The sequence below is a fragment of the Kockiozyma suomiensis genome, assembly GCF_038497685.1.
Source record: "Kockiozyma suomiensis strain NRRL Y-17356 unplaced genomic scaffold V2V93scaffold_15, whole genome shotgun sequence".
NCBI classification, from domain to species: Eukaryota; Fungi; Ascomycota; class Lipomycetes; order Lipomycetales; family Lipomycetaceae; genus Kockiozyma; species Kockiozyma suomiensis.
The window spans coordinates 306,046-329,779 of NW_027117678.1; the positions used below are offsets into that span (position 1 = coordinate 306,046).

Genomic DNA, 23,734 nt, shown 5'->3' on the forward strand with positions numbered 1-23,734 from the left:
ACGAGTCGAGAGTACATGGTAAAAGCATTATAGATACGGCACACGCCGGTGCTTCAAGCCTGAATAAGAGAAGGACAAGCAATTGAGAGTCAACTTCGCGGCCGAGACCGGAGAAGCGCATGCTAGAATCAGCTAATATTTAACAGAGTTCGCCTAGAGAAACTTTACATTTATAAGGGTTTTGTACAGATTAGGCGAGTCCAGCTAGTCTGCGGTTATCAGGGCTCGTAACCTCGAGCAGAGACGGACAGTCAAAAGTGGCTTATGTCAGTCATAGCCGCACAGTTACGAGGCAACAGGAGTTCATTTATTAGATCTGACTTTGAGTAAGAATTATTAGAGTCTAACTTGATAGGACTATTGATGGAGAGTGCGGAGATATGGAGAAATCATGAGCTGAAACAGGCTAAAGCAGGCTAGAACAAAGTCAAGACAATAACGGCATAGTCTAGGATCAATGCCCAAGCTCGTTATTATTATACCATAAATATATTCATAAAAGATCTGAAAATAGTTGTCTATTTTGTAAGCTTACTGACTTAATAGGCGTTAACCCCTGCCCACAATCCTGCATCCGCCCCTAACCCTAGACAGAATCATCTTGTGAAAGCGCCAACCGAGTCGCGAGCGCGCTTCTCCATCGACGTGAGCCCTGATCTCCAGCTGCCCTTGCCGCTATGTCGCCTACCCCCTCCGGCTCGGTCTGGAATGGCTCTCCTCCGACACCAGCCAACATGCAGCAAGGCATGGGCCAGCAGCACTCATCGTTGCCACAGCAGCAACCGTTTATGGGGTCGGCGATGACTCAGATGCCGATGCAACAGCAACATCAGTTCCAGATCCCCGCATCAAAGCAGCCCGCCATGGTCTTTTATCCCTCGAGACCTGTCGTTTCCAATCAGCCTGCTTTTCCTCAACAGCAACAGCAGCAACAGCAGCAACAGCAACAACAGCACCCCGCAGCTCTTCTGTCACTCCACACCGGGCAAAAAGCTCGACCCTGCGATTCCTGTCGTAAACGAAAATCTCGCTGCTTCATTCCCCCAAATGATGATTCCTGCGTTCTTTGCCGTTTTCGCAAACAGAACTGTACCTTTGTCGAAGGTCCTAAACCCAGGCGTAAACGTGACACGATCCAAGACTCGTCTGCTTTGGGAGCGCCCACCAAAATTGCTCGGTATGCTGATCTGTCTGCGTCAAGCTTTTTTCCCTTTAATTCTTCTACATGCTCATTCTATTTAATAGGATCGACCGATCTCCCCCATCAGCCGGATCCTCTTTTGATGTATCGTCTACGAAACCGCCAACTTCTGGTGCGCCGTCGATAAATGCGAGCGAAAATTCTTTATTATCATCTACCACATTTGACAGCAGACCCGCTATCCGCGACACCCTCCCAATTAATGATTATTCTACTTTTAGAGGTCACTCACTTCTAAAAAAAACTCTGGGGCTAAACCCTCGTGGCTCAACTTATGTGGGCACATCCTCTGTTTTAGACTATGGCTTCCTTGCCCACCTGCCCTTCGACCGTCGTGATGAAGCTGAGCTTTCGTCTGGAGCGCTGTTGCGAAGAGTCGCACCGGATGCCGTATTTAGACTAGACTATGATCGGTCAAATGTCGAAATCAATAAAGAGATTATGCGTTCGGTTGATGATATCGAACGCATCGTTGCTCCGCATGGACAAGCTCTTCTCGATCTATATTTTCGAATCGTACACCCGTCATTCCCAATTCTGCACAAAAAAGTATTTCTGGAAAAATACTCACGGACTCACCGTGAATTGTCCCCGCCTCTTCTTGCTGCTGTTTATTGTCTGGCTCTCAACTGGTGGTCCTACGATCCTGAGCTTGCTCAACTTCCCAAGCCGGATGCTGACCGCCTTGCTCAGATTGCTCATAAAACTTTTTCAGATGTTATAATGCTTCCTAAAATCTCAACAGTGCAAGCTGGTCTGCTTTTACTACAACGACGACAAGACAGCTCGTCAGATTGGCCTTTGTGCTCGCACGTTGTCGCACTCGCCGAGGAACTTGGTCTTGGGTTAGAGTGCGAAAAATGGCGTGTACCTAAATGGGAACGCGGACTGCGGAGACGACTGGCTTGGGCTGTTTGGCTTCAAGATAAGTGGCATGCGTTGACACAGTCTCGACCGTCGCATATCGATAAGCGGAATTGGATTGTCAAGAATGTCACCTCTGATGATTTCCCGGAGACGGCTGCCGATGAGTCCGATCAGGATGGATCTGCCGAGGTCGAAAATGGCAGGCGATTATTTCAGGAAATGATTTCACTGTCGGATATAGTACACGAAGTACTCTCTACCTTCTTTACAGTTTCATCTGAGAGAGAATTACATGACATCGAGCAGATCCTTGAAAAAGCAAAGCCTATTCAAATAAAACTTAAAGATTGGTATCAATCTCTTCCTGATAGTCTACGCATGAACAGTCAACCCAAAATGCGTAAGTTGTCTTCAAATGGATCGCTACATGTAGCATATTTTGCCACCGAAATTACTCTCCATAGACGGATTATTCATGCACTTACTCCAACAACCCCGGCAGAGATTGTGGCAGTTGTACGACAAGCCGCTAGAGTTCGTCTACAGGCTGCTATGGATTTTGTGAGGAATCTTAAACCTGAACATATCCAAGCCTTCTGGTACGCTTCATCGGCAACTAACTTCGCTATTGTGGGCACATTTGCTGCATTGTTATTTGCAACAGCATTAGACTCCGAAGAGAGAAATTTTTACAAGGCATGTCTTGATGAGTATCGTTGGAGTTTACGTGTGTCTAGTCGCGGATTCGAGCAGATGGCTGTTGCATTGCAGAAGTTGGATTTGGCAATTGGAAGGATTCCGATGTTTGAAATCGAGAAGCGGCCTTCTCTATCATCAAAATCAGAAAGCAACAAGCATGACGTGCCTGTCAAGCATGAACATGAAGAAAACGAAGAAGACGAAGACGAAGACGAAGAAGATGAGGAAGAAAGAAACGGAACCCGCGAAGACGATCGACAGCCGGCTGAACGCCCCGCTGAAGAAGATGGAGAAGGCCCGTTCGAGGAAGATGAGCTTTATAATCTTTCAGCCATACAATACTGGAATGGGGTTTCAATGTTCATGAATCAGAACGATGGCACCGAATCAGCGACTCCACATAATGCTGATTCAGCACCTGCTATTTCATCCGGGGACTTGCGAGCGCTGTCAGCTAGCGGATCTGCTCATTCATCTCCTGAGCAACATATCAATCATTTCACGGATCAGCAGCAGCAGCAGGCTGCTGTCACGCAAGCTAATCATGAATGGATTTATCAATGGTCGTCAGGTGCACAGCCTCACTCTGATCAAAAATGAGGGACAAGGTTAAAAGTAGATCCATACTACAGCGAGAAAGGGGGATCATATATTGCAATATTACTGTTTTTTTTGGTCCGGTTTGGTTTTTTGTTGCGCTCTTCTATATATATTAAAGGTGCTAGTTTTTGTTTATTTTCTTTTTTTTTTTGGGAAGGCGTACGTTATATATAAGTTTGTTGATTTCAATACACCTATGTCAAATTGTGGTATTTACTTCCAGGAGGATTTTTAGTTTCTTTTGTTACCTTCATTGACGCTCGTTACATCTCTGCGAACGCAAACAAACGAAAAGGGGAGGGAAAAAATGCGCAAACTAACCCATATAAAAAAACATAGAAAACACGTTAAACGAAAAATAAGATAATTCGAAAAGGTAAACGAAACAAAAAAAAAATATGATGCTGCAAAAATATTACTACAAGTCAAATTATAATCAGAAGTAACAGGCATACAACACATACATCCAAACAGTTGAAAACGCAGATCTTTCCTTTCCATATACATATCTTATTTTTTTTTTCATTCTCTCAGATCATCGAATCTGCTACTGCACCATCGTTTCAGCCATTGTCTCCTGCAACTGTTCACCATTGACACGCGCGTTCTCTTCAACGTGTTTCCAAAGTAATTGTCGATGCTCTTCCTTTGCCTCGGCGTTGTCTTCTTGCTCACGATATAAAGCCGAACATTCTTCAAAAAGAGAAGGATTAAGCTCCATAAACATGCGCATAGCGTTACAGACCATCGTGTGAATGGTCCGATTCCAATGCCCACGAGCATTGCGGTATAAAGCAGAAAACATAATAGGAAGGATAGTTTCAACGTTCTCAGACATTAACGAGACAAAATACTCGTTGTTCCATAGGTATAACGCACGCTCAGCAACTTGAAAATGCTGACTTGATACGCATTTAGCAAGCTGCTGGAATAGTGGCACTTGGATTTTTAGAAATTCTGATGGTTCGAGAATTTCGAAAATGTCCTCAATCTCATTCAGAAACATAACCTCTTTTGGACTATTAACTTTAGGCCAGTAGTGTAGTAATCCCAGAATCACTTCTTCGGTCAGAGTGGGATCTTTCTCAATAAACTGTACAATGCAGTATGCTAGCTGTGGATGATACAGACTTAGACTCTTTGCTTTATGCAGAGGCATCAACACGCGCGCGAGGAAAATTTTATGCTCTTCTTTAAGCGGCAACGCAAATCCGTTAATGATACTGCCCAAAATCTCAAGTAGTTCAGCAATTCCGTTAAATCGATGTGTCTCATATGTAAATTGAAAAAAGACATTATTGATACACCTTCGAATGAACGAACGCAAGTTTAGGAACTTGCCGTATATGCGATGTAGCGTCGTCTTTAAGTAGTCTCGCTCGCGCGGATCTTCAGTATCGAATAGTTCTAACAACTGCTGCACAAAATGATGGTCGATATACGCTTTTGCTACACTATGTTGGAAATCCGGTGACTCTACAAACTTCAAAAAGAACTCGTACACAACCTGCATATGAGGCCACGCGACTTCAAGTACAGGCTCATCTTCGTCAGGATCATAGATGTCTCCAACCGGATTGACAGGCGGCGGAATCGGTCGAAACAAGTTGCGCGCAAACATATCAACAACGCTGGCATACATCTGTTCAGTATAAGTCAACCGCGAGGTTGAGACAAAATCAAGTAGCTCATGCAGAGCAACGCGCTTGATCTCTTTTGACTTCATGTCCGATGATGGATCGTTGAAGTCAAAAATGACGTTACACTGTTCGATCTTTTGAAAAAAAAGCTCTTGCCGCGAGTTGACTGCCACCTCGTGGAACCCAGGGAGTTTCTCGAGCTCACGCTTGGCGGAGACTTCGAGCCGAGATGAATGATGTCGGCGCGTCGGCGTAGCCAATTGCTCATCGGGTAGTCCGTTTTTCAGCCGATCAAAATTGGGTGAGCGCTGTTGGCCGTGCCGCGGCGCGGCAAGGTCTCCAGGCATGGTTTCTGTGGCGCCGGGGGGAGGGATGTGGTTCTGCAAAATTAAAAGTCAGCCGAGCACATGCATAGGATTACGGATCGGAGCATACTATATTCGCTAGGCTCCCTGGGCTTCCTGGAGCAGGCACAGCAGGCGAAGAACCAAAAGCTTCCGCGGCGGCAGAAGTACCTGCGATACCGCCTTGGGTCTGCAACGGAGGGGTTACGGATCCAGAGGAGATGTCAGGCTGTAGCACGAGCGAAGGTGTTGGAGCGGATGATTTGGCGGGTGCAGAAGAGGTAAATACCGTGCTAGCGGGACTCGCAGCGGTCGTGGGTTTGATCGAGTCAGATTTGCCGGAGGCTGACGGTGATGAGTTGTTTGAAGCGGGCAGTGTGGACGCGGCGGATGTTCGCTGCGGCGATGCGTCTTTGGCATCTTTCGCCTTTGATCGCGTTGATCCGGAGCCCAGAGTTGATCGAGCAGGCGAAGAGCCGGGCGAGGAAGCGGACTTCTCAGAGTCGGTTGTGCTGCGGGATCGCGAGAGCTGCAGCGTACGGAGATGTTAGCTGGATTTAGTAGAGGGAGTCAGAGAGTTAAGGGCTGCTACTTACGACGCGCTGCTTGAAGCCCTTCATTGGGAGTAGAGAGCAGCCGAGAAGGCGACGCAGATAAAAGAAACACTGACGATGGCGAGCGGAGGATGATGTTTGTCAAGAGACGCGGGTGCTTGGAGAGCTCGAGTGCTGTTGACGCCCTTCGCGGTCACCCTGGCTTGCGTGTCACCGCGTGTTTGTTGGGTGACCTCAGACGCTCTACAACACCCCTCTCAAATGTAAGCTAACTCCTCTGTTTGTATACAACTAGTTATTTATGATCAGAGACGTGATCTGCTTTCGATTAGATATTCATGTCCTCCAATCTTGACATTCTTCCCCGTATAACCTGCGTAGAGCATCCTGCCGCCGTCCATAACTCAGACCGTGCCCTCGAAACTCTCGGTGGACAGTCTGCTGTGCGCAGGGTATGAGATTCTATCTTGCCTCTGACCGGTATCGCATCTGCTAATCTCTCATCAGACAATATACTCGGCTGGCCAGACGCGTCTCGAGCTCCGCCTACGCCCAGATGATCACTTCCAGCACCCCATCTTTTCTCGCTCGACGACCACAGCGCACTCGGTCGTACTTAAGGTGCGCGTGAAGCGCGCGCATCTTGAAGAGAATGGCGGAGATCTACGCAGAACCATGGCAGCTCATTCTGAAGAGTATTCTGCCGCTCCTTGGGCAGTGATAAACCATCACGTCAAGTTCAGAGGTGTGCCGAGATTCATTCTTGATCTGCTTGGCCTAATCGCTGACCAGAGAACTATAGAAATTTCCGACTTTCAGTATAATACCGCAAACTCTCCCTTTCTTGCAAAAACCCGTTCTTCTATATTTTCTGGTGACTGTGCGTTTGTACTCGTCTCAATAATAATAAATAAACTTTGTGCTAATCAGATCCCAGACGATTCAATCAAAAATCTCAACCTAATCGATACACCCACAGCTGTACCGACAGATCACGACATGCCTCCACCCCCTCGCTTCTCATCGGTCGCGGTCCCTTTTTCTTATGGGTACCGCCAAAACCCGGCGGTGACAGCCATAACAGACGCCTCTGGCGCAACGAAACTTGTCAATCGTAACGCACCTCGGCGTGTTGTTATGAAGCGCATGCGATGGATAGACAGTGAGCCTGTTCCTGATTCCACATATCCGGAAAATAATTTACCGCCAATAAGAGACTCGATTGCTAGTCCGCAAACCGCTGAACTGCTAGACTTACTCAGAAATGCTTTTGAAGAGCGACCGATATGGACAAGGCGGGCTCTAGAGGAAGAAAAAGTGCCAGAGAAACTAAAATATACGTGGTTGACTTATGCAAAGCATATTTTACCCTATGTCAGCTATACATGGAGAACGGGGCCATGGCGGACTACTTACACAAAGTACGGAGCTGATCCACGTACAGATTCAAAATTTGCAAAATACCAGACTGAGTATTTTCGAATAACAATGAAAGACGAAGAGGAGATGCTTATGGTCAAACGACAGAGGCAACAACAGCAGCAAGCAGATACCAGTGAGGCAGATAGCAAAGAAAATGTTGACGTGCCGCAACATATATTTGACGGTATACATTTACCGTCCAGTCGGAGTTTCCAATTGTGTGATATAACCGACCCGGCACTAGCTGATCTTGTAGCTACTGGTGGGATGCGCGAAACTCCCACTGAACACGATGGGTGGTATAAAGCGACTACAATGTCAAAATTACGTCGTATTATTAGATTGAAGCTCAAATCATTATATAACGGGCAAGTTGTAAGTCAGATGGATGTTGCAAGGATATTACAAGAAGAAAGTGCCGATGAAGCGGTATCAGTTGAAGATGAAGTAGAGACGGAAAGAAATAAAGAGCGTGAGGTTCTTGAGTCTGTTTCCGCTGTCAGCGCTAGTGGGGGTGATAAATTGAAAGAACTTCTGGGAATTCTACAACAGCAGGAAGATGCAGATGGTGATGGAGGAGAGTATGAAATCTTTGACGACGATGACGATGATGACGATGCATGACGGCAGCGTATTCTGTTATTATGCAAAAAAATAATTAAAATTCTGTAGCAGTCTTTATCGCAGAAAGCAGATTATATATTTCATGAAACGCCATAATTCATAATTCCCAAAGCATGCAACGAAAAGCAGGAAAAATCAAGGAATTAGAAGTATACACGCTTTCGTCGACGACCGGCGTTAGGTACTGATCTTTTGAAAAGCGTGGTAGCAGTCTCCACAGCAACAACAGTCCCGACGGCGGTAACGGTTTCGACGGCGGTGACGGTTTCGAAGTCGGTTTCATAAACAATTTCGGTTACTATGTCGGTGACATAGTCAACGACTGTGACTGTGGCTGCGTAAAAATCGTCGTCGATGGAGGTCGTTGTTGCGTAGTAGACGCCATAGGGAGTGGTGGAAGTTGCTGCTGAGTATGTGATTGCGAGAGTGGAGGCAGTCGATGACGTTGTAGATAATGAGATAGAAGTCGAAGAGGTCGAGCTCGACGAATGAGAAGCAAAAAAGCTCGACGAGGTCGAACGCGCCGAAGTAGACGTATGCAAAGTGGACGTACGCAAAATGGACGTATGCAAAGTGGAAGAGGTCGAGGAAGTAGAGGTCGGGGAAGAGGTCGAGGAAGTAGAGGTCGAGGAAGAGGTCGAGGAAGAGGTCGAGGAAGAAGTCGAGGAAGTAGAGGTCCTTATCTTGACAGACGAAGTCAAGGTCGACCTGGTAGTAGGCGACGAGGTGGTGGTAGGTGAGACCTTCTTAGACGACACAGACGTCGTAGGAGCAGCAATAGAACCTGGAGTATACACAGTAGGTCCAGGAATATCATATGACGAAAATTGATAATAAATATTCACAAATAGACCCGGATCAGTCTCTTTATAGGCTCCCGGAAACGAGACACCACTGGGCTTTGCGTCGCCGCCACCAGAGATGTACAGATTGGCGCACATTGGGTAAATCTCGGCTTTACCTTCTTCGTATGCGAGATGCACGGCAATGATTTCATGGCGAATAAGATAGTAGCCAGATTCAATGTCGCTAGGAATCGTCACCGTCCACGAATTGTTGTTCAAACGAAGAGTGTCCGCCGCCCAAACACCGTCATCGTAACCGGCTTCGTTAATCTTGAAGTAGGAGAGTGTAGTCGGATCGTCGAGTTCCTCACAAGGTCCATTGCAATTTGCAAGGTAGGTGATAACAGGCCCCTTATGTCCCACGATCCAGTCAGTCCAGAAAAACGTGATCTGATCACCGGCAACGATATCTGCTGTAATTGCTGCTGTCTTTGCATTTGCATTGCAGGCCACTCCAGCAGAGGTGACGTCGGTAACCGGTCTGTTTCCGTCCTCCCAAAATGACCAGACGATGCGCTTTGGAGTCGGCTTCTGCCACGAGTCGAAGTACGGCAGTGAGCCAGTGTACCAAACATCATCAACGAGAAGGTCTTGCACCCATCCGTGGGCGGCAACGCAGGAAGCAAATAGCAATGAAAAAAGGAAAGGCAGCATCGCAAATAACGAGGACAAAAAGGCACAAGAAGAAAGAGAAAGAAACGGACTGTTGCTGGGTATAATAAGAAAAGGCGATCAGACGAGGCTGGTTCATAGTCGCATACTAGAACGCGTCAAAACGCGTCTCGCTGCCGCAGCCGCACGTTACGCTAACTGCTTTGGGCAGGAACAACTCATTCTGAGTTTGGTCTCCCCTGTTTCGGCAACATTCCCAGCCCCTTTCATCTACTCTCGAGAGTGCGGCGAGAACCACGCGAACAACGGCCAAACAGACAGCAGATGTTCTGACAGCAGCTGTCAACCCTTTTTTTGTGCGGAGAAGGGGTGACAGCAGCTCCTGGGGGCGGGAGGGACTCTGATAAATAAGGGTTCCTTACTGCTTATCTGCGGCTTATCTAAATATTTTAGATAATAGCTTACAGCGACGTCATCCGTACAAATTGCTCCAGAATACGGCGCTTGTCCGCATCGGGAGCACTGATGAGTGGCCCAGCCATCTTCATCGTCGGGCGCAGCTCCAATCTGTCCTTATCCTCTTCAGGCATCTTCAGCAGCAAGCAAACCGAGCAAAGACTTTAAAAACACAAGCAATGTCAGATCCCGTCGACGCAGCCCCGTCAACGGCGCCGCTTTCGCCGTCCGGCACAATGTCGACCGCCAAGTTCCCGCCCACTCTCGCTTCTATTACTTTCCCAGCCCCGCCACCGCTGCCAAAGACTATAGTCTCCAAAGACGACATTGAGAGCAACATTGCCGCATACGAGACACTAATTGAGACCGCCTCTACTCTGCGGGCTGCTCTGGCAAAAGTAGCCGAGGCAGAGAACAATTTCGGGGCAGCGCTGCAGGCCTGCGCAAAGTGTCGCGGCGCCGGCGAGTCCAGAGACGGTCTTAGCTCGGCATCGGGTCTGCAATTCCTCGCTGCAAACCATCATCGCATTCTCTCTGAGAGCTTTCCGCAGGGATTTGAAGCTCCAGTTGCCTCCGAGCTCGAGAACTACAAGAAGCTGACCAAGACTCACGAGGAAGAGTTTCAAAAGGAGACGATCAAACGCACAAAAGAGCTGCGCAAGACCGAGAAGCAGAACGTCAAGCTTGGAAAGAAGAAGCAGCGCAATCTCGAGACTTACCGTAGTGCGTTGATGGATCTCACAAATCAGGTGGACGGGCTCGAGAAGCTCAAGTACGAGTATTTCAAGTACTCGCTTGATATCACTCAAGACATCTCGGCCAAGATTTTAAAGCAGGCGACGGCCATCACGCGCGCAGAGGTCGAAATGTTTGAAGGAATAGCACGAAAAGGAGCGTTCGGTGAAGGTCTTGATGTTATGCTCGAGCACAGCGAAGACCCGTTCCAGTACATTGAATTCAGATCGTCAGTCACCGAAGAGCCGAACACGCCAGCCACCGTCGAGAGCGTGTTGCCGCACGAGTCCATCTCTCCATCTGAGGAAGGGATTGCCCAAGATATCAAATCGTCCGAAGAAGCCGCTGCCGCCGCTGAAGCCGTTGAAAATAATTATAATGAAGGTGCGCCGTCGATATATACGACCCCTGCAGCAGTCGAGATAGCTAACCCTACAGAAGATCAAACCAGAACTTCAGCCGAGGCTGCCTCAGCGCACGCCGAGTCGGGAGCATCGCCAAATCTCGAAGGCGCTGCCGATGACTGGAAGTCGTCAGACAAGGCTGAATAGTGTTTACAGGAGAAAACTCCCGAGCGAGTGCCCGTTGTTTTGCTTTTTGTTTGGATATTGCTGTTTTTTGTAACTGGCAAAGTCTCTGCGCCTGTATTTCACGTAGTTTGGAGTGTTTTTGCTAGAATTTTTGCTTCTGCTTAGACTTTGGTTTAGGTGCGTCGTTTGGTTACAGAAGAATCTGGCTTCATCTAATATAATATATTTCTAATGTTTATATGTATTCCTGTTACTAAAACTCATAGTGGCTCCTAGCCTGCATTCTCAAGCGCCTGCAGTTGCACGAGCTCATAATACCTTCCTCTCTTGGCCAACAACTCCTGATGCGTGCCACTCTCAACAACCTTACCCGCGTCAAATACATATATCACATCAGCATTCTGAATAGTGCTCAGTCTATGCGCGATAGCAATCGTAGTGCGTCCCTTAGCAGCCACATCAAGCGCCGCCTGCACCACCTTCTCCGACTCAGAGTCAAGTGCCGAAGTAGCTTCATCGAGTAGAAGCACTTTTGGCTCTCGAATGAGCGCTCGTGCAATGGCTATTCGCTGCTTTTGACCACCGGACAAGAGAGTGCCTTTACTGCCGCAAAGTGTGTCATATCCGTCAGGCAAACTCATGATAAAGTCATGGATATTAGCTTGGCGCGCGACAGCATACACGCGCTCGTCATCGACGTCAAGGTCGGTCGTTCCAAACAAGATATTCTCGCGAATGGTACCAGCGTATAATGTTGGCTCTTGCTGCACGAGTGCAATCTGCTCGCGATAACGATTTATATTGAACTCTCTAATATTGCGACCATCTAGTGTAATTTCTCCAGACAGTGGTCGATAAAAGCTTTCAATCAACCCAATTGTCGTACTCTTTCCGCATCCGGACCCGCCCACTAGTGCAACATACTGACCTTTCTTAACCGAAAGATTTAGGCCGCGCAAGACTGACACCTGAGGACGCGTAGGATATCTAAAATGAACGTCCTTAAATTCAATCTCACCTTGTACATTCTCTGGCGTATCACCCTCTGTACTCCAAGTATCAATATCCGGAATCTCACTCAGCGTTCTCTTAATATTTGCGGTAGCGAACTTGGCTTTACCCATGTCTGGCGCATACGAAAGCGCCATACCAGCCGCCTGCGCTCCGGCAATCAATGCGCAATAAGTAATGTAAAATCTGAGAATAGAGTATTCGCCAGTGCGAATAAACGTCGAGCCATACCAGTACGCTAGAGCATAAATGAAGAACTGTAAACCCTGAGATACACCATACATAAAAGAACTCTTATGTGTAGCAGGGATACTCGCTCGGTGTTGCGACTCGATAGTCCGATGATAGGTATCAAGTACCTCGTTCTCTCTTGTCAGTGACAGTACTGTTCTTATTGCAGAAACGTTTTCGCAGGCAAAATTTGACGCCTTTTGGTTACTGTTCTTCATATTTCCTTGGAAGCTGGCAAGAATATACAATCTAAAGAACGCACCACCAATAAATAAGGGCATTACAACAGCCAGTACTAGACCGAGTTTCCAAGTCACAATTATTCCGACAACTGAACCGGAGAGGATAATAATCAAGGCATTGCTAATTTGACCAAAAGTTGCACCCGTAAGGCCTGTACGATGTTAATAATTGTAGAGTTGAAATAAAATAAAAATCATAAAAAATTTACTAACCTTCAATTGCCTGAGCATCCTGTGACAACATAGCAGTCAAACTACCAGCCGTATTTGCATCCTTATCAAAATAACTAATATCTTGTCGTAATATCTGTCTAAAAGTCATATATCGAATCCGGCGAATAAGTTTCTGACTAGAAAACGAGAATAGAGCCTGTGAGCCAGACGTTGCAATCGAGACTACGATTGATTCCATAAACAGTAATCCAGCGAAAATTGAAATACGGTGCGTAACAAAGTCGTAATCTGGCAAATGGGTATAGGCTTCAACTGCGCCTCCGTAAAAGAAGCCGAGTGCAACGTATCCAAGACCATTGATGAAAGACAGAATCATTCCGATACTGTTTAGTCCGTTGTATCCTTTTTGCATATCTATAAGAAACATGCACAATTCTCCGAAGGTGTACTTTGCTGCATCAATTTCAGGTTTCTTCGGTGTATTGTCGATGATTCTACTTGAGATCGATGATACTGTCTTCGCACGCGATAAATCAAGGCTAACGTGCTTCTCTTCAATTTCAGGCTCCTCTTGCACAAGCTGACTCTTGAGCGCCTCTCTCTGCTGCTCAATTTTCTGCGCATCGACAAGAGCGAAATACTCGCTCTTCTTTTCAATCAATTCATGATGATTTCCCATCTCAATAATAACGCCTTTTCGCATCACAACAATCAGATCGGCGTCTTTGATAGTGCTCAGTCTGTGGGCAATGACAATAGTTGTGCGTCCCTGTGCCGCCTTATCAAGTGCATCTTGAACAACACCCTCACTCTTTGTATCAAGAGCCGAGGTAGCTTCGTCAAGTAGTAAAATTTTGGGGTTGCTGACAATTGCTCGTGCAATAGCGATCCGCTGCTTTTGTCCGCCTGACATCAAAAATCCACGCTCACCAACAGAAGTGTCTAAGCCTTCGGGGAACGTGGAAATGAAATCCATAGCATTAGCCTGCTCGCACGCAGAAACCACAAGCGCCCTTTTTTCGTGTTCTGCAGCAAACTCATATTGCGTGCCAATGAGTCCATGCGCAATGTTCTCGTAGATTGAGCAGGCAAATAATGTAGGCTCCTGAGAGACTAGAGAGACCTGCTGTCGTAGCCAGCGCACATTTAGTGACTCAATAGGCACTCCATCAATAAGAACTTCACCAGCTAACGGAATATAAAAACGTTCTAGCAAGCCAATAATGGTCGATTTTCCAGATCCGGACGCACCAACAAGAGCAACCGTCTTGCCAGCCGGTACACGTAAATTGAAATTATTAAGCACACACACATTTGGTCTCGATGGATAGATGAATTTCACATTACGAAGCTCAATTTCGCCCTTGACATTCTCAAGTTTTGCTCCTCGTTCGGTAAGTGGGTCAACAACTGACGCGCGATCAATCGTAGCAAAAATTTTGGCAACAGCAGAGCGAGCCTGAGATAAAGAGCGGAAATGAGGCGCAATTCCAGAAATGGCGAAGGAGCCTTGATTTGCGAGCAGGATGATCGAGATCACTTGTCCAACAGTCATACGGTTCTCACGAATGAATCGAGTGCCTTGCCAAAATGCAAGCGCGTCGTTATTGTAACAGGCTATCCATACCATAGAGGTCATAATTCCCTAGTAATCTCAAAGTAAGTAATAGTTCGATACGTTCCGCAATATAGTACGTACGAGCGCAAATCCTGCTTTAATTCCATACCGCTCAGAAACTTCAAGATACTTATCATACTGAGCAACAAGTCTATCTTGAATTCCAAAAGCTTGCACGTTGCGAATACTAGATATAGTTTCCTCTGCAAGAGTTCCTCCTACTGCATATCCTTCTCCAGCCTTCTTGAAATATTTCTTCATCATACCAGATGACACAATAAGGGAGACAGTCACCGCAAATGCAATAGATAACATCATAAACGTCAATATGTAAAACCGAGTAAACGCAAGAACATACACAGTTACAAATGTTGAAAGGTTAGCTATCATATAGCTAACCTTCTCAGACATTCCTTCTTGTATAAGCGTCGTGTCAGAAGAAATGCGCGTAGTCACTTCTCCCGAGCCAAGCTTATCGAAGTATCCGATATTCTGCTTCATGGTGGCTTTCAAATAGTGTTCACGAATACGACCCGACAAGATCTGGCCTCTGTCAATGAAAACAAAAATCGAAAAATACGATAAAATAATATCGGCAACGCCAAGATAAACAAACAGCCTGAATGAATAGAAAGAAAAAGTCAATATCATCACAATGAGGGAAGTGGTAAGCAGACATACGTACAGGATGTAGCTATTTACCGTTCGCTGAAACTCGTCAGGGGAAATATATTGATAATCGGAACTCGTCATGTTGTTCATCTCATTCGGATAGCCATACATTATCTTGTTATACTGATCCTCGCCAAAAAAACTTCCGTTCGAAGAACTATAAAATCCGCTTGTCGAATTATAGAAGTACTCCTCGTCCATGTTGAATCTCCTTGCGTACGTAGCAAAAACACCAGTCAGAGTGCCGAAAATAACGGATATAGTCGGTCTAATAGTTCCCTCAAGAATTGAAGCAACAGTGGCCACGATAAGAAAGGCGACATCTCGAGATGTTGCATACCGATACATTGTAAAAAATGACGTCTTTGGCTCAACAACCTGTACCTGTGCCCGCAAAACAGATGCTTCATGACCAGGCAGGTGGCTGAACTCATCTGTTTCTTCAATCAACAACGACGAGCTCTCGCTCGCAATTCTGCTGCTTTTCAAGTCATCATACGAGTCGCTAGAATGCACACGCACGAGCGCATCCTTTTCATAGTAGCTGTCTTCTGACATTTTGATCGGCTCTCTACTATAATACTGTCAACGCGGGGGCATTCAAATTCGAGAAGTATCTCACTCTTGGATAGAACTCGACGGCGCAAAAATGAGCAAACTGATTATCGATAACGATAAGCTTTGACCCTTATTTAGCCATTGCATCGAAGCTTATTTCTGACTTGAATATCACAAAGTGGCCCGTGTGTGGTAGCTACAATCTAACCCTAGACCTTATCCCATGATCGGCTGCACATCTACACTCAGACCTCCAAAACATAAGGCAAGCAATATGCTCAATAGATAAAAAGAAACTGCTTCAAGTTGCAACGTTACGGATAATTCCAATGCTTCAAGGGTCAAGAGGTATCTGCAATTTTCCCATTACCGTATACATACAAACAACATACACCACCATATTCAAAATAGCAAAACGTTAAAAAATGTACCACAAATTACATAGATATCAATTACCAATACTTTTTTTCTAGCCAATCATGACACAAAAACTCCAAAATCCCTACTAGTACTCACTCCATTACTGGCTCCACGGTCACCACCGACTCCATCAACGCGCTCAGAAGCAGTGCCAGGGTTACTAACGCCATCGCCGGCCGATTGATCTATCATAGAATTATAGGAGTATGCGTCTGCCCAGCTAAACATCATCTCGCTATCCATTTCCATATCTGCAAAATCAACGTCCGGTGGCGGTAGAATCACGGTTGCATGTGTCGTGTTTGCGTGAGGATTCTGAGCAAGATTCAACCGATCCGGCGGCGGTAAATAATTGAGATCACCACCCGTGCCCGGCACGTGCGGTGGAAGTCGCGCAGGCCTGCTGCTGTTGTCGTCCTCAAGAATCGTCGGCTGCATAGGCATCACGATTGGAACCTTGCCGCATATTAGCTCAGGCTCAACTGACGATATACGACCATCAGGTGGAGTAAGAGGAATTCTGCCACCCTTGGGCGCGTAAGGTAACAAATCGTTCACTGCCGCCGTCTGTGCATTTAGACGATGCAACATTTCAAGTACGGCGGCATCGCCCACTAGGTGCTCATTAATGTTTCCATAATCAAGCATCGATATCAGCTCATGGTCGTTGGTACTGGCACTGCTGGCAAGTGAAGCATAATCGGGTCGGTCAGATAACATAACCGAGCTAGTAGAAGCCCCAGGTGAAGCTGGCGAATCGAGTTCATTACTCAGTTGTCGTTGCAACTGAAGATGCTGCTGCAAGCTGTTTGCCTTTTGCTGCTGTGGCGTGAGCAAGTCATCGACATTCTGACACATCGGTGTCTGATTAACAGAGGCGCTCCTACTCTCGTTATAGCGTCCCTTTTCGCGCTCGACTTGGATTTTGACTCGCCGGACAAGCTCTTTGAGAATGCGATAGGCTTTGATGGCAATCTTGTTACGAGTCCGGATGAGACGCATACGCTTCAAGGCATCGTCTACAAAGTTGAGGCAAGTGAAGACGTCGATGGCGTTGCCGTTGCGGTCCGCAGAAACAATAAAGCGAGCTTCAGCAAGTCGGCCACTCATTTTGAGAATTTCGCGACACATAAGCACAGAGGGCTCGAGATTTGCATAGACAATCATAAAATGGCGATATTGCTGATCACCTTGCGAAAGATTTAGGGTTCGCTCAGCGGCAGTAAGTAAGCGAAGACAGAACGAAAGCGGGTTTGGAATGGCTATCTTGCGGCGATAGAGAGCGCAGAGAACCATGCAAATCGTAGTCGCCAGCGACTCACGATGGGCGACCAAAAAAGGATATTGGTCGTCAAGGGACGTGTCTGGCGAATAGATCGAAAAGTATCCAGGTAGCGAGGCGGTAAAGATTGTCAGGTTGCGGAAGAGTCGTTGCGGATTGCGGTCAAGATCAGAGATATACTCTGAAAGCTTGAACGAGAGTACACGGCCAGTGAACTCAGTGATAGCTGGACCATCTTTGAGAGTAGGATACAAGCAATCGTCTGGAAGATCCAGAGGGAGAGGCACACTGCATATGTCGTCTTCGATCATAATTGGCCGGCCAAGGATGAGTCCTAAACAGCGATCCCAATAATATATTGTCCACCAGAGACGACGGCGACGCTCACGTTCGTACGACGGTGGACAGTCTTTTTCTTCAACGTGTAATTTAATTTCCTGAGCCATCCGCACAGCGGTGGCGATACAGTACCAGCTCTCTTTCATGCGCGCCTCGAACTTGAGCCAGGCAGCGCGCAAAATACACTCGTGAACCTTGTCAACGCAGTCAGGCAAGAGAGCGGCGAGTTCGCTGGCACATTGCGAGTAGTCGGCCGAAAGACTGTCGAGAGACTCATCAATCTGACGCACGGTCTCGAGATGCTCTTCGGGTACGAACTGAAGCGCGATGGACATTATGCGAAAGGTGAGGGTGGCGACAATGACGTTTTCAACTCGATTAGGCGAGATCCACCACTTGTTGAGAGAGTCCCAGAACTCAATCTCATTGATAGACTGATAGTAGTTTGCCTCCCTGAAAAAGATACGAATAAGAAGCTCGACGTATGGTTTGGGAGGCATTTGGCGAAGGATACGCTGGACGACCTTGGCATTGCGCGAAGAGACTCCTTTACGACCTTTGAACTCGCCACCGGCGTCAAAGAAGTCGGCCGAGGAGATGAATTTAGGGGAAAGTTTTAGTTCGGCTATGTCGCGAGCGATGTTTGATACGCCAGAGCGGAAATAGCCAAGCACATCAACGATATCACTGTATTCTTCGTCGTCATCGTCGATATCGTTTTCAAAATCAGATGAAGACGCGGCATCAGAGTTCATATCGTAGTCATCAGCATGGTCGTAGATGGCATCATCTTCATCAGAGCTGTCTTCGCTAGAGGAGGTTATCGACGCAGCGTTATTGCGAGGGACAGAGAACTGAAACTGCGGCTGCTGAGCTTGCTGAGGTTGTAGATGCTGCGACAAACGAGCGGCAGTCTGGAAATGAGGCAGGGAGGCGGCGGTGACGCCGCTGTCATGAGGGTTGAAGGTGTCGTCGGTGATGGAGCTTGGCGTACTATAATCAGACGAAGAAGAGGTGGTGGCCACACGAAGACCATTGCAATCGGCTTGAGGAGGACTGGACGAGTCCGAGAGTGAGTCTACTGTTGCGGAACTGGATTCAGGAGCCGCGACATCCGAGTGTAGTTTGAGGGGCTTCGCGAACGACGAAATATTAGCGAGACGCGCGGATGAGACGGCGGTCGCGGCGGCGGTTGTGGCAGCAGAGTACGCTCTGGAGGAGGCCGATGCAGAAGGCTGACGGCACGAGTAGTGGCAGAGGCCTTCTACTTTGCGCACGACGCACTGGTTGCAGGGCTGCTGGCGGTCACACTGGAAGGCAAAGGAGAGGTCAGTAAGTCTAGAGAGGCGGGAGGGCAGGTAGAAGGAATACTGTGTACTTTCTGCTTTCTGCGGTGGCACTCCGTGCAGGATATGACGGTGCGGGTACGCCGGGATGTGGGGATGGTGCGCGAGGAGCCGCTAGAGGCCATCTCGGCGGAGGGAGGAGAGAGGATATAGAGAAGATATAGAAAAGGATGAGCAGAGATAGCTTTGAAGAGGAGGAGAGGAGGAGTCTCGAGGAGGAGCAGAGGCGGTAAGAGATACGAGAAGGATGCAAAGTAAGCAAAGTAAGCGAAGTAAGCGAAGGTGACGAGGAAGAAGATTTGTCAAAGGAGCTGGACAGAGTCCGAAAAGCGAGGCGGGGAAGACTTTGGACGAGACTTTGGAAAGAGCCCGAACCCTGATCTGCTGCTTCACAAAGAAGGATAGCTTTTCACTTCTGGAATTTCACTTAAGGATAGAGGCAGGGTCGGGAAATGATTGAAGCACAAGTTCTGGGTAGGGCGCTACAAAATCTAGCAGCGCTAACGGTAGAAGAGCTTATACGAAGACGAGCAGAGGCGTCAATACGCTGTACTGCTAAAAACGCTGCTTAAGCGCAGTTCAAACACTATTCAAACACTGCTGAATGCATTACTAATACAGTTCTAGAGGTCATACGCTTCAGACTCGTTGAATTTTCCTCACCCGGATCTCTGTGAAATAAAGAGAGGCCCACCCACCCGGAATCGCCGATGTAATTGCGTCTTGGATATCACATTATTCGCGCTTTCGGCGTTTATGTCGCCTAATTGGGCATATTGTCAACAGTCTTTATTAGAGATAGTCACGTGAGATTTTAGTAGAGATCGTGATGTCATCTGGTCAAACCCTACTAAACTCTAAACTCTGTCACAACGAGCCGCACTTCGACCGCCTCGGTAATGCATGTCATTTTGACTTCCCCGCAAAACAGCACAGCTTGATATCCTGCCCTCTTCTATTATATGAACGTAGACATCATCATCAGGCTCTAGCATTTTAGCAATGGCTGGTCTTGCTGGTCTCACTCCGCCAGCAGACTTTGCTGAACTTATCGCTCTCGCGCCTCTTTCGCCCACCCACTTTCGCTCGCTTGCGCATCCTTTCCGACCTGGAGCGGCACGAGGCGTCTTTGGCGGACATCTCCTCGCTCAGTCGCTCTACGCGGCAGCGCTCACTGTCCCTGATAGATACATCTGTAACAGTCTTCAGTCTCATTTTTTGACTGCAAATAGTGATGTGGTGCCTTTTGAATATCGGGTTGAGCTCGTTCGCGATGGTAGCACTTATATCATTCGCCATGTGAATGTATACCAGCATCTCTCTCAATCAATCAATGATCTGACTCTAGTCTACACTTGTATGGTCTCTTTCAAGCTATCTGAAGCCTTACATGAACCCGTGCTCTACTCTGCAAGCCAAGTTCGGAACCAGCATTGCAGCGAGCGCTGGGCCCATGCTCCAAAACCGCCAGATATTGGACTTGACCCCGAGGACTGCCCGCCTGTTCCTGACGTTGACCTGCCAATGTATTATTCTTTCTTTCGTTTTTTTTTTTTTTTTTTTTTTTTTTTTGTTGTTTTAATTTATTTCTCTCGCATTCTGTTTTCTAATTACTGACTTGTTACTTTACACAGCTGGATCAAATGGGCCACAGCTTCCGATAGCGATTTCACTCAGATAATTCACGCTGTCGACGTGCGACGAGCAGAAGATAAATTGCTTGCACTTCCAGATCAGTTTTCTGAGCGAAAAATGGTATACCCTTTTGCTTTCTACAATGTTTTCTTTATTATTATTATTGTGAACTAATTATGTTTATCCTTAGTATCACTTTTACAGAACAGCACTTCCCCTTTCCGATGATCCCAACATTCATCTGTAAGCAAGACCACTCATTTTGAGACATCATCTTACTCACTAAAGCAGTGCCGCGCATATATACACCTCTGACCGTAATTCTCTCTTCATCTCTGCCCGCTTGATAAACAAAATAAACAATGTTCATCGCGTGGTAAGTATTCTCACTCCGAATTCTCGTCTATTCGTGTATGACCTAACACCAAATCAAAGGCATCTTTGTCGCACATGATTATATTTTACCCACCCTCTCGTCCTCATAAAGGAACAGCTGTAAGAGCAGATAAAGGATGGTGCATGATGGAGTCACACACAAATAGAAGTGGTGATGGGAGAATTGGATATTCAGGAAAATTGTATGATCAGGATGGTGAGATGTTTGCCGATTTTATACAAGATGGATTGTGTAGATTTGGTGAAAGTCACCTTAAATCGAGCTTATGAGATTCTTTTTTCTTTTTTTTGTTTTTCTTACGTATATTACGAGTTTTGTAGAATTAAATAGGTTGTGGTTGTAATTTTATTGTTGCTTATATCTCAATTTTAGTCTTCTCTCAAATTAACTCTGAATAATGAGCCGCTCCCACAAATTACTATTTTTCATTGTCAACCCAATATACAGCACAAGCAACCACAACAACTAGCAAAAATAATGCCACCACGATCGCAACAAATTAAGCGAACCAGACTATTCGCCGGAAAACGTACATCTAGAACTCCTTCTCCTGAAACATCATCCGACGAAGACGATTCCGAGCAGCAGCAGCAGCAACAGCAGCAGCAGCAAGATGACGATCATGAGCAATCAATTTCTGAATTTTCAGTGGCGATTACAAATAATGAAGATACAAAAGATGCAAAACCTAGCGCACCTACTAGGAAACTAAATGACATTAGTCTAATAGATAAAGAACAGAGACTAATACCGGAAGAAAGCAAAGAGAGCGACCAAAGTGAAGAAGCAAGCAGTGAAGAAAGCAGCGAAGAGAGCAGCGAGGAAGAAAGCAGCGAAGAAGAAACCCCGAAACAAGTTCTCTTGCGACCAGTTTTTGTTCCAAAGTAAGCATCTTCTCAATTTTATTCTATGAATTTGGATTTACTAATGACATTCAGAAACAAACGCTCGCTGCAAACCAAGGAAACCACTGAAGCACAAGATCAAGAAGCAAAAGAAGCGTCGCGACAACAAAAGAAAGAAGATACTTTACTTGAGATTCAAGCTCAAATTCGTCTAGAAGCAGAAGCCCATGCTCGTCGAAACATACATGAGGATCACATAGTTGCAAACGCAGAAGATTTAGACGACACCGACGATTTAGATGCGGCCGCCGAGCGAGCCGCGTGGAAACTACGAGAATTGAAACGAGTTAAGCGAGAGCGCGAGGAGCTTGAGCGGCTCGAGAAAGAGTTGGAAGAGTTGAAGGCTAGACGAGATATGGACGAGAGTGAGAAGGTCAAGGAAGGAATTGAGCGTGTGCGTCAGCAGCGTAAAGAGAAACTGGATAAGAAAGGCAGTGTTGGATTCATGCAAAAATACTATCACAAGGGTGCATTCTACCAAGATTCCGAGATTTTACAACGAACAGATTATCATGAGAAGACGGTAGACGAGGTCAAAGACAAGACCGCACTGCCAAAGATCTTGCAAGTGCGTGGAGACGACTTTGGCAAGCGCGGCCAAACTAAGTGGACGCATTTGGCAGAGGAGGACACCTCAAGAGGCGCCGACTCGCCTTGGTTTGATTCAAGGAACGGAATAAATAAACGAGCTAGGGAAAAGTTAGGTGGTATGCATGATGCATATCCACGTAAACGACGAGAACCTTCAAAGGATGGGCGGTAAATTTTACAATGTATAATAAAAATCATGCATATATTATATAATGTACACAACAACAAAAAAACGCCAAACACAAAACTAAAGTCATAAAGTAGTGGCTCCAATTCTATCGCATATATTTTTCCCGCTCAATTACCAGTGGATCCAGTTTAACTAAAAAGACGGTCTTGAGAGGGTAGAGTTCAGTCGGTACCGAATGCGCAGTGATTTTTGCTGGGAACTGGCACCCGTCCATAACTGCTTCGATCACGCCTGCTTGGAACGACGCGCAATCTAGAGATGAAAGTTCTTTCGGAACCGAAATATAACTATTTGCAACCGGATTGTTATCGATTATCATGTCTGAAAATATCATTAGCAATTATGTTGACCCAAAATATAAAAGAAACGGATACAACATACACTCGTCTTCCTGATCCTTTGATTTCTCTAAAGCATCAGCAACCTTTCCAAATATTGCCTTCCAGATCGTAGTATTTATAAACTGTAGCAGACCGAGAACTCTAGTTTCACGCTTTGCATTTTTAATCTCTCTGACCGTAGCCAATTCCAGCACTCGCTGCCCAACATGATAGCCATATGCAGATAACCTAGACAACAGTGATGAGTAACCGTACCGGAGAGCTCAAAAAATAAACAATTAACTAACCTATTCTCCATTTCCTGCACGCCCTTTACATTTTTCTGCGAGTACTGCACCATTTCGCTGAAGAGAAATGCGAATGTTGAGAGCGCAAGGTCGGGAGCGCGCCGGTTCATGTTGCGATCATAGACTGTGGCACGACGCGAGGCGAGGGAGGAAGAGGTCGCCGACGAGCGCACAGCAAAACCCGGGTGCGACGAGGACTTGTCTGACGAGGCACGCGACGGCGTCGGCAGCTTTGACATGATGCAGAGTAACGAAAGAGTGGCGACAGAGTACTGAGCAGGGTACTGAGCAGAGTACTGGCAGAGTATGAATATCACGTGTAGCACCAACCCCTCAGCGCTGTGACATCAGCCGCGTAGCGCCTGC

At 46.7% G+C, this 23,734-nt stretch overlaps 10 protein-coding genes across 10 annotated transcripts; 5 read left to right on the plus strand and 5 right to left on the minus strand.

The window, feature by feature from the left end:
- Positions 1 to 645: 645 nt before the first annotated feature.
- On the plus strand, positions 646 to 3,664 carry V2V93DRAFT_407355 (fungal-specific transcription factor domain-containing protein). The gene is made up of 2 exons (XM_066912684.1): positions 646 to 1,177; positions 1,246 to 3,664. The coding sequence occupies exons 1-2, from the start codon at positions 678 to 680 to the stop codon at positions 3,365 to 3,367; spliced, it is 2,622 nt and encodes an 873-aa protein (XP_066763698.1). The 5' UTR covers positions 646 to 677; the 3' UTR covers positions 3,368 to 3,664.
- Positions 3,546 to 6,162, minus strand: V2V93DRAFT_375227 (phosphatase 2A regulatory B subunit-domain-containing protein). The gene is made up of 3 exons (XM_066911432.1): positions 5,948 to 6,162; positions 5,443 to 5,880; positions 3,546 to 5,387 (listed from the first exon to the last, which is right to left on the minus strand). The coding sequence occupies exons 1-3, from the start codon at positions 5,969 to 5,971 to the stop codon at positions 3,915 to 3,917; spliced, it is 1,935 nt and encodes a 644-aa protein (XP_066763699.1). The 5' UTR covers positions 5,972 to 6,162; the 3' UTR covers positions 3,546 to 3,914.
- Positions 6,163 to 6,230: 68 nt separating this feature from the next.
- V2V93DRAFT_375229 (RNA polymerase III transcription factor IIIC subunit-domain-containing protein) lies at positions 6,231 to 8,104 on the plus strand. Its single transcript, XM_066911433.1, has 4 exons — positions 6,231 to 6,357; positions 6,413 to 6,650; positions 6,708 to 6,785; positions 6,843 to 8,104. Exons 1-4 carry the CDS (start codon positions 6,244 to 6,246, stop codon positions 7,949 to 7,951), a joined length of 1,539 nt encoding a protein of 512 aa, XP_066763700.1. The 5' UTR covers positions 6,231 to 6,243; the 3' UTR covers positions 7,952 to 8,104.
- V2V93DRAFT_375233 (glycosyl hydrolase family 61-domain-containing protein) lies at positions 7,693 to 9,530 on the minus strand. Its single transcript, XM_066911434.1, is given in 2 exon segments — positions 7,693 to 8,556; positions 8,569 to 9,530. 2 exon segments carry the CDS (start codon positions 9,448 to 9,450, stop codon positions 8,095 to 8,097), a joined length of 1,344 nt encoding a protein of 447 aa, XP_066763701.1. The 5' UTR covers positions 9,451 to 9,530; the 3' UTR covers positions 7,693 to 8,094.
- A 433-nt stretch (positions 9,531 to 9,963) lies between these two features.
- Positions 9,964 to 11,367, plus strand: V2V93DRAFT_375235 (uncharacterized protein). Its single transcript, XM_066911435.1, has 2 exons — positions 9,964 to 10,983; positions 11,041 to 11,367. The coding sequence occupies exons 1-2, from the start codon at positions 10,044 to 10,046 to the stop codon at positions 11,148 to 11,150; spliced, it is 1,050 nt and encodes a 349-aa protein (XP_066763702.1). The 5' UTR covers positions 9,964 to 10,043; the 3' UTR covers positions 11,151 to 11,367.
- V2V93DRAFT_339466 (P-loop containing nucleoside triphosphate hydrolase protein) lies at positions 11,335 to 15,775 on the minus strand. The gene is made up of 4 exons (XM_066907777.1): positions 15,091 to 15,775; positions 14,487 to 15,024; positions 12,827 to 14,432; positions 11,335 to 12,765 (listed from the first exon to the last, which is right to left on the minus strand). Exons 1-4 carry the CDS (start codon positions 15,633 to 15,635, stop codon positions 11,402 to 11,404), a joined length of 4,053 nt encoding a protein of 1,350 aa, XP_066763703.1. The 5' UTR covers positions 15,636 to 15,775; the 3' UTR covers positions 11,335 to 11,401.
- A 337-nt stretch (positions 15,776 to 16,112) lies between these two features.
- V2V93DRAFT_392661 (fungal-specific transcription factor domain-containing protein) lies at positions 16,113 to 19,147 on the minus strand (the record flags this gene model as incomplete). Its single annotated transcript, XM_066912481.1, has 4 exons — positions 16,113 to 16,511; positions 16,539 to 18,550; positions 18,839 to 18,986; positions 19,055 to 19,147. The coding sequence occupies 4 exons, from the start codon at positions 19,145 to 19,147 to the stop codon at positions 16,113 to 16,115; spliced, it is 2,652 nt and encodes an 883-aa protein (XP_066763704.1).
- Positions 19,148 to 19,945: 798 nt separating this feature from the next.
- V2V93DRAFT_375240 (thioesterase-like superfamily-domain-containing protein) lies at positions 19,946 to 21,450 on the plus strand. The gene is made up of 5 exons (XM_066911436.1): positions 19,946 to 20,548; positions 20,657 to 20,777; positions 20,848 to 20,900; positions 20,949 to 21,033; positions 21,093 to 21,450. The coding sequence occupies exons 1-5, from the start codon at positions 20,025 to 20,027 to the stop codon at positions 21,321 to 21,323; spliced, it is 1,014 nt and encodes a 337-aa protein (XP_066763705.1). The 5' UTR covers positions 19,946 to 20,024; the 3' UTR covers positions 21,324 to 21,450.
- A 34-nt stretch (positions 21,451 to 21,484) lies between these two features.
- V2V93DRAFT_339470 (splicing factor, Prp19-binding domain-containing protein) lies at positions 21,485 to 22,791 on the plus strand. Its single transcript, XM_066907778.1, has 2 exons — positions 21,485 to 21,938; positions 21,993 to 22,791. The coding sequence occupies exons 1-2, from the start codon at positions 21,532 to 21,534 to the stop codon at positions 22,720 to 22,722; spliced, it is 1,137 nt and encodes a 378-aa protein (XP_066763706.1). The 5' UTR covers positions 21,485 to 21,531; the 3' UTR covers positions 22,723 to 22,791.
- V2V93DRAFT_375243 (NO signaling/Golgi transport ligand-binding domain-containing protein) lies at positions 22,736 to 23,712 on the minus strand. Its single transcript, XM_066911437.1, has 3 exons — positions 23,369 to 23,712; positions 23,122 to 23,309; positions 22,736 to 23,061 (listed from the first exon to the last, which is right to left on the minus strand). Exons 1-3 carry the CDS (start codon positions 23,605 to 23,607, stop codon positions 22,826 to 22,828), a joined length of 663 nt encoding a protein of 220 aa, XP_066763707.1. The 5' UTR covers positions 23,608 to 23,712; the 3' UTR covers positions 22,736 to 22,825.
- Positions 23,713 to 23,734: the final 22 nt, after the last annotated feature.

What these genes read in the sequence shown, in the direction of transcription:
- V2V93DRAFT_407355 (XM_066912684.1), top strand. Translation starts at nt 678, where the DNA reads ATGTCGCCTACCCCCTCCGGCTCGGTCTGGAATGGCTCTCCTCCGACA. An exon ending in GCGCCCACCAAAATTGCTCG is followed by an intron (nt 1,178 to 1,245) that starts GTATGCTGATCT and finishes TCTATTTAATAG; the next exon opens with GATCGACCGATCTCCCCCAT.
- V2V93DRAFT_375227 (XM_066911432.1), bottom strand. Translation starts at nt 5,971, where the DNA reads ATGAAGGGCTTCAAGCAGCGCGTC. An exon ending in AGGGCTTCAAGCAGCGCGTC is followed by an intron (nt 5,881 to 5,947) that starts GTAAGTAGCAGC and finishes CGTACGCTGCAG; the next exon opens with CTCTCGCGATCCCGCAGCAC. An exon ending in CAGGGAGCCTAGCGAATATA is followed by an intron (nt 5,388 to 5,442) that starts GTATGCTCCGAT and finishes TTAATTTTGCAG; the next exon opens with AACCACATCCCTCCCCCCGG.
- V2V93DRAFT_375229 (XM_066911433.1), top strand. Translation starts at nt 6,244, where the DNA reads ATGTCCTCCAATCTTGACATTCTTCCCCGTATAACCTGCGTAGAGCAT. An exon ending in GACAGTCTGCTGTGCGCAGG is followed by an intron (nt 6,358 to 6,412) that starts GTATGAGATTCT and finishes ATCTCTCATCAG; the next exon opens with ACAATATACTCGGCTGGCCA. An exon ending in TTCTATATTTTCTGGTGACT is followed by an intron (nt 6,786 to 6,842) that starts GTGCGTTTGTAC and finishes ATCAGATCCCAG; the next exon opens with ACGATTCAATCAAAAATCTC.
- V2V93DRAFT_375233 (XM_066911434.1), bottom strand. Translation starts at nt 9,450, where the DNA reads ATGCTGCCTTTCCTTTTTTCATTGCTATTTGCTTCCTGCGTTGCCGCC.
- V2V93DRAFT_375235 (XM_066911435.1), top strand. Translation starts at nt 10,044, where the DNA reads ATGTCAGATCCCGTCGACGCAGCCCCGTCAACGGCGCCGCTTTCGCCG. An exon ending in TGAAAATAATTATAATGAAG is followed by an intron (nt 10,984 to 11,040) that starts GTGCGCCGTCGA and finishes ACCCTACAGAAG; the next exon opens with ATCAAACCAGAACTTCAGCC.
- V2V93DRAFT_339466 (XM_066907777.1), bottom strand. Translation starts at nt 15,635, where the DNA reads ATGTCAGAAGACAGCTACTATGAAAAGGATGCGCTCGTGCGTGTGCAT. An exon ending in ACGGTAAATAGCTACATCCT is followed by an intron (nt 15,025 to 15,090) that starts GTACGTATGTCT and finishes CTATTCATTCAG; the next exon opens with GCTGTTTGTTTATCTTGGCG. An exon ending in GGATGCTCAGGCAATTGAAG is followed by an intron (nt 12,766 to 12,826) that starts GTTAGTAAATTT and finishes AACATCGTACAG; the next exon opens with GCCTTACGGGTGCAACTTTT.
- V2V93DRAFT_375240 (XM_066911436.1), top strand. Translation starts at nt 20,025, where the DNA reads ATGGCTGGTCTTGCTGGTCTCACTCCGCCAGCAGACTTTGCTGAACTT. An exon ending in CCTGACGTTGACCTGCCAAT is followed by an intron (nt 20,549 to 20,656) that starts GTATTATTCTTT and finishes TACTTTACACAG; the next exon opens with CTGGATCAAATGGGCCACAG. An exon ending in TAAACAATGTTCATCGCGTG is followed by an intron (nt 21,034 to 21,092) that starts GTAAGTATTCTC and finishes ACCAAATCAAAG; the next exon opens with GCATCTTTGTCGCACATGAT.
- V2V93DRAFT_339470 (XM_066907778.1), top strand. Translation starts at nt 21,532, where the DNA reads ATGCCACCACGATCGCAACAAATTAAGCGAACCAGACTATTCGCCGGA. An exon ending in CGACCAGTTTTTGTTCCAAA is followed by an intron (nt 21,939 to 21,992) that starts GTAAGCATCTTC and finishes AATGACATTCAG; the next exon opens with AAACAAACGCTCGCTGCAAA.
- V2V93DRAFT_375243 (XM_066911437.1), bottom strand. Translation starts at nt 23,607, where the DNA reads ATGTCAAAGCTGCCGACGCCGTCGCGTGCCTCGTCAGACAAGTCCTCG. An exon ending in GTGCAGGAAATGGAGAATAG is followed by an intron (nt 23,310 to 23,368) that starts GTTAGTTAATTG and finishes ACTGTTGTCTAG; the next exon opens with GTTATCTGCATATGGCTATC. An exon ending in AAAGGATCAGGAAGACGAGT is followed by an intron (nt 23,062 to 23,121) that starts GTATGTTGTATC and finishes TGATATTTTCAG; the next exon opens with ACATGATAATCGATAACAAT.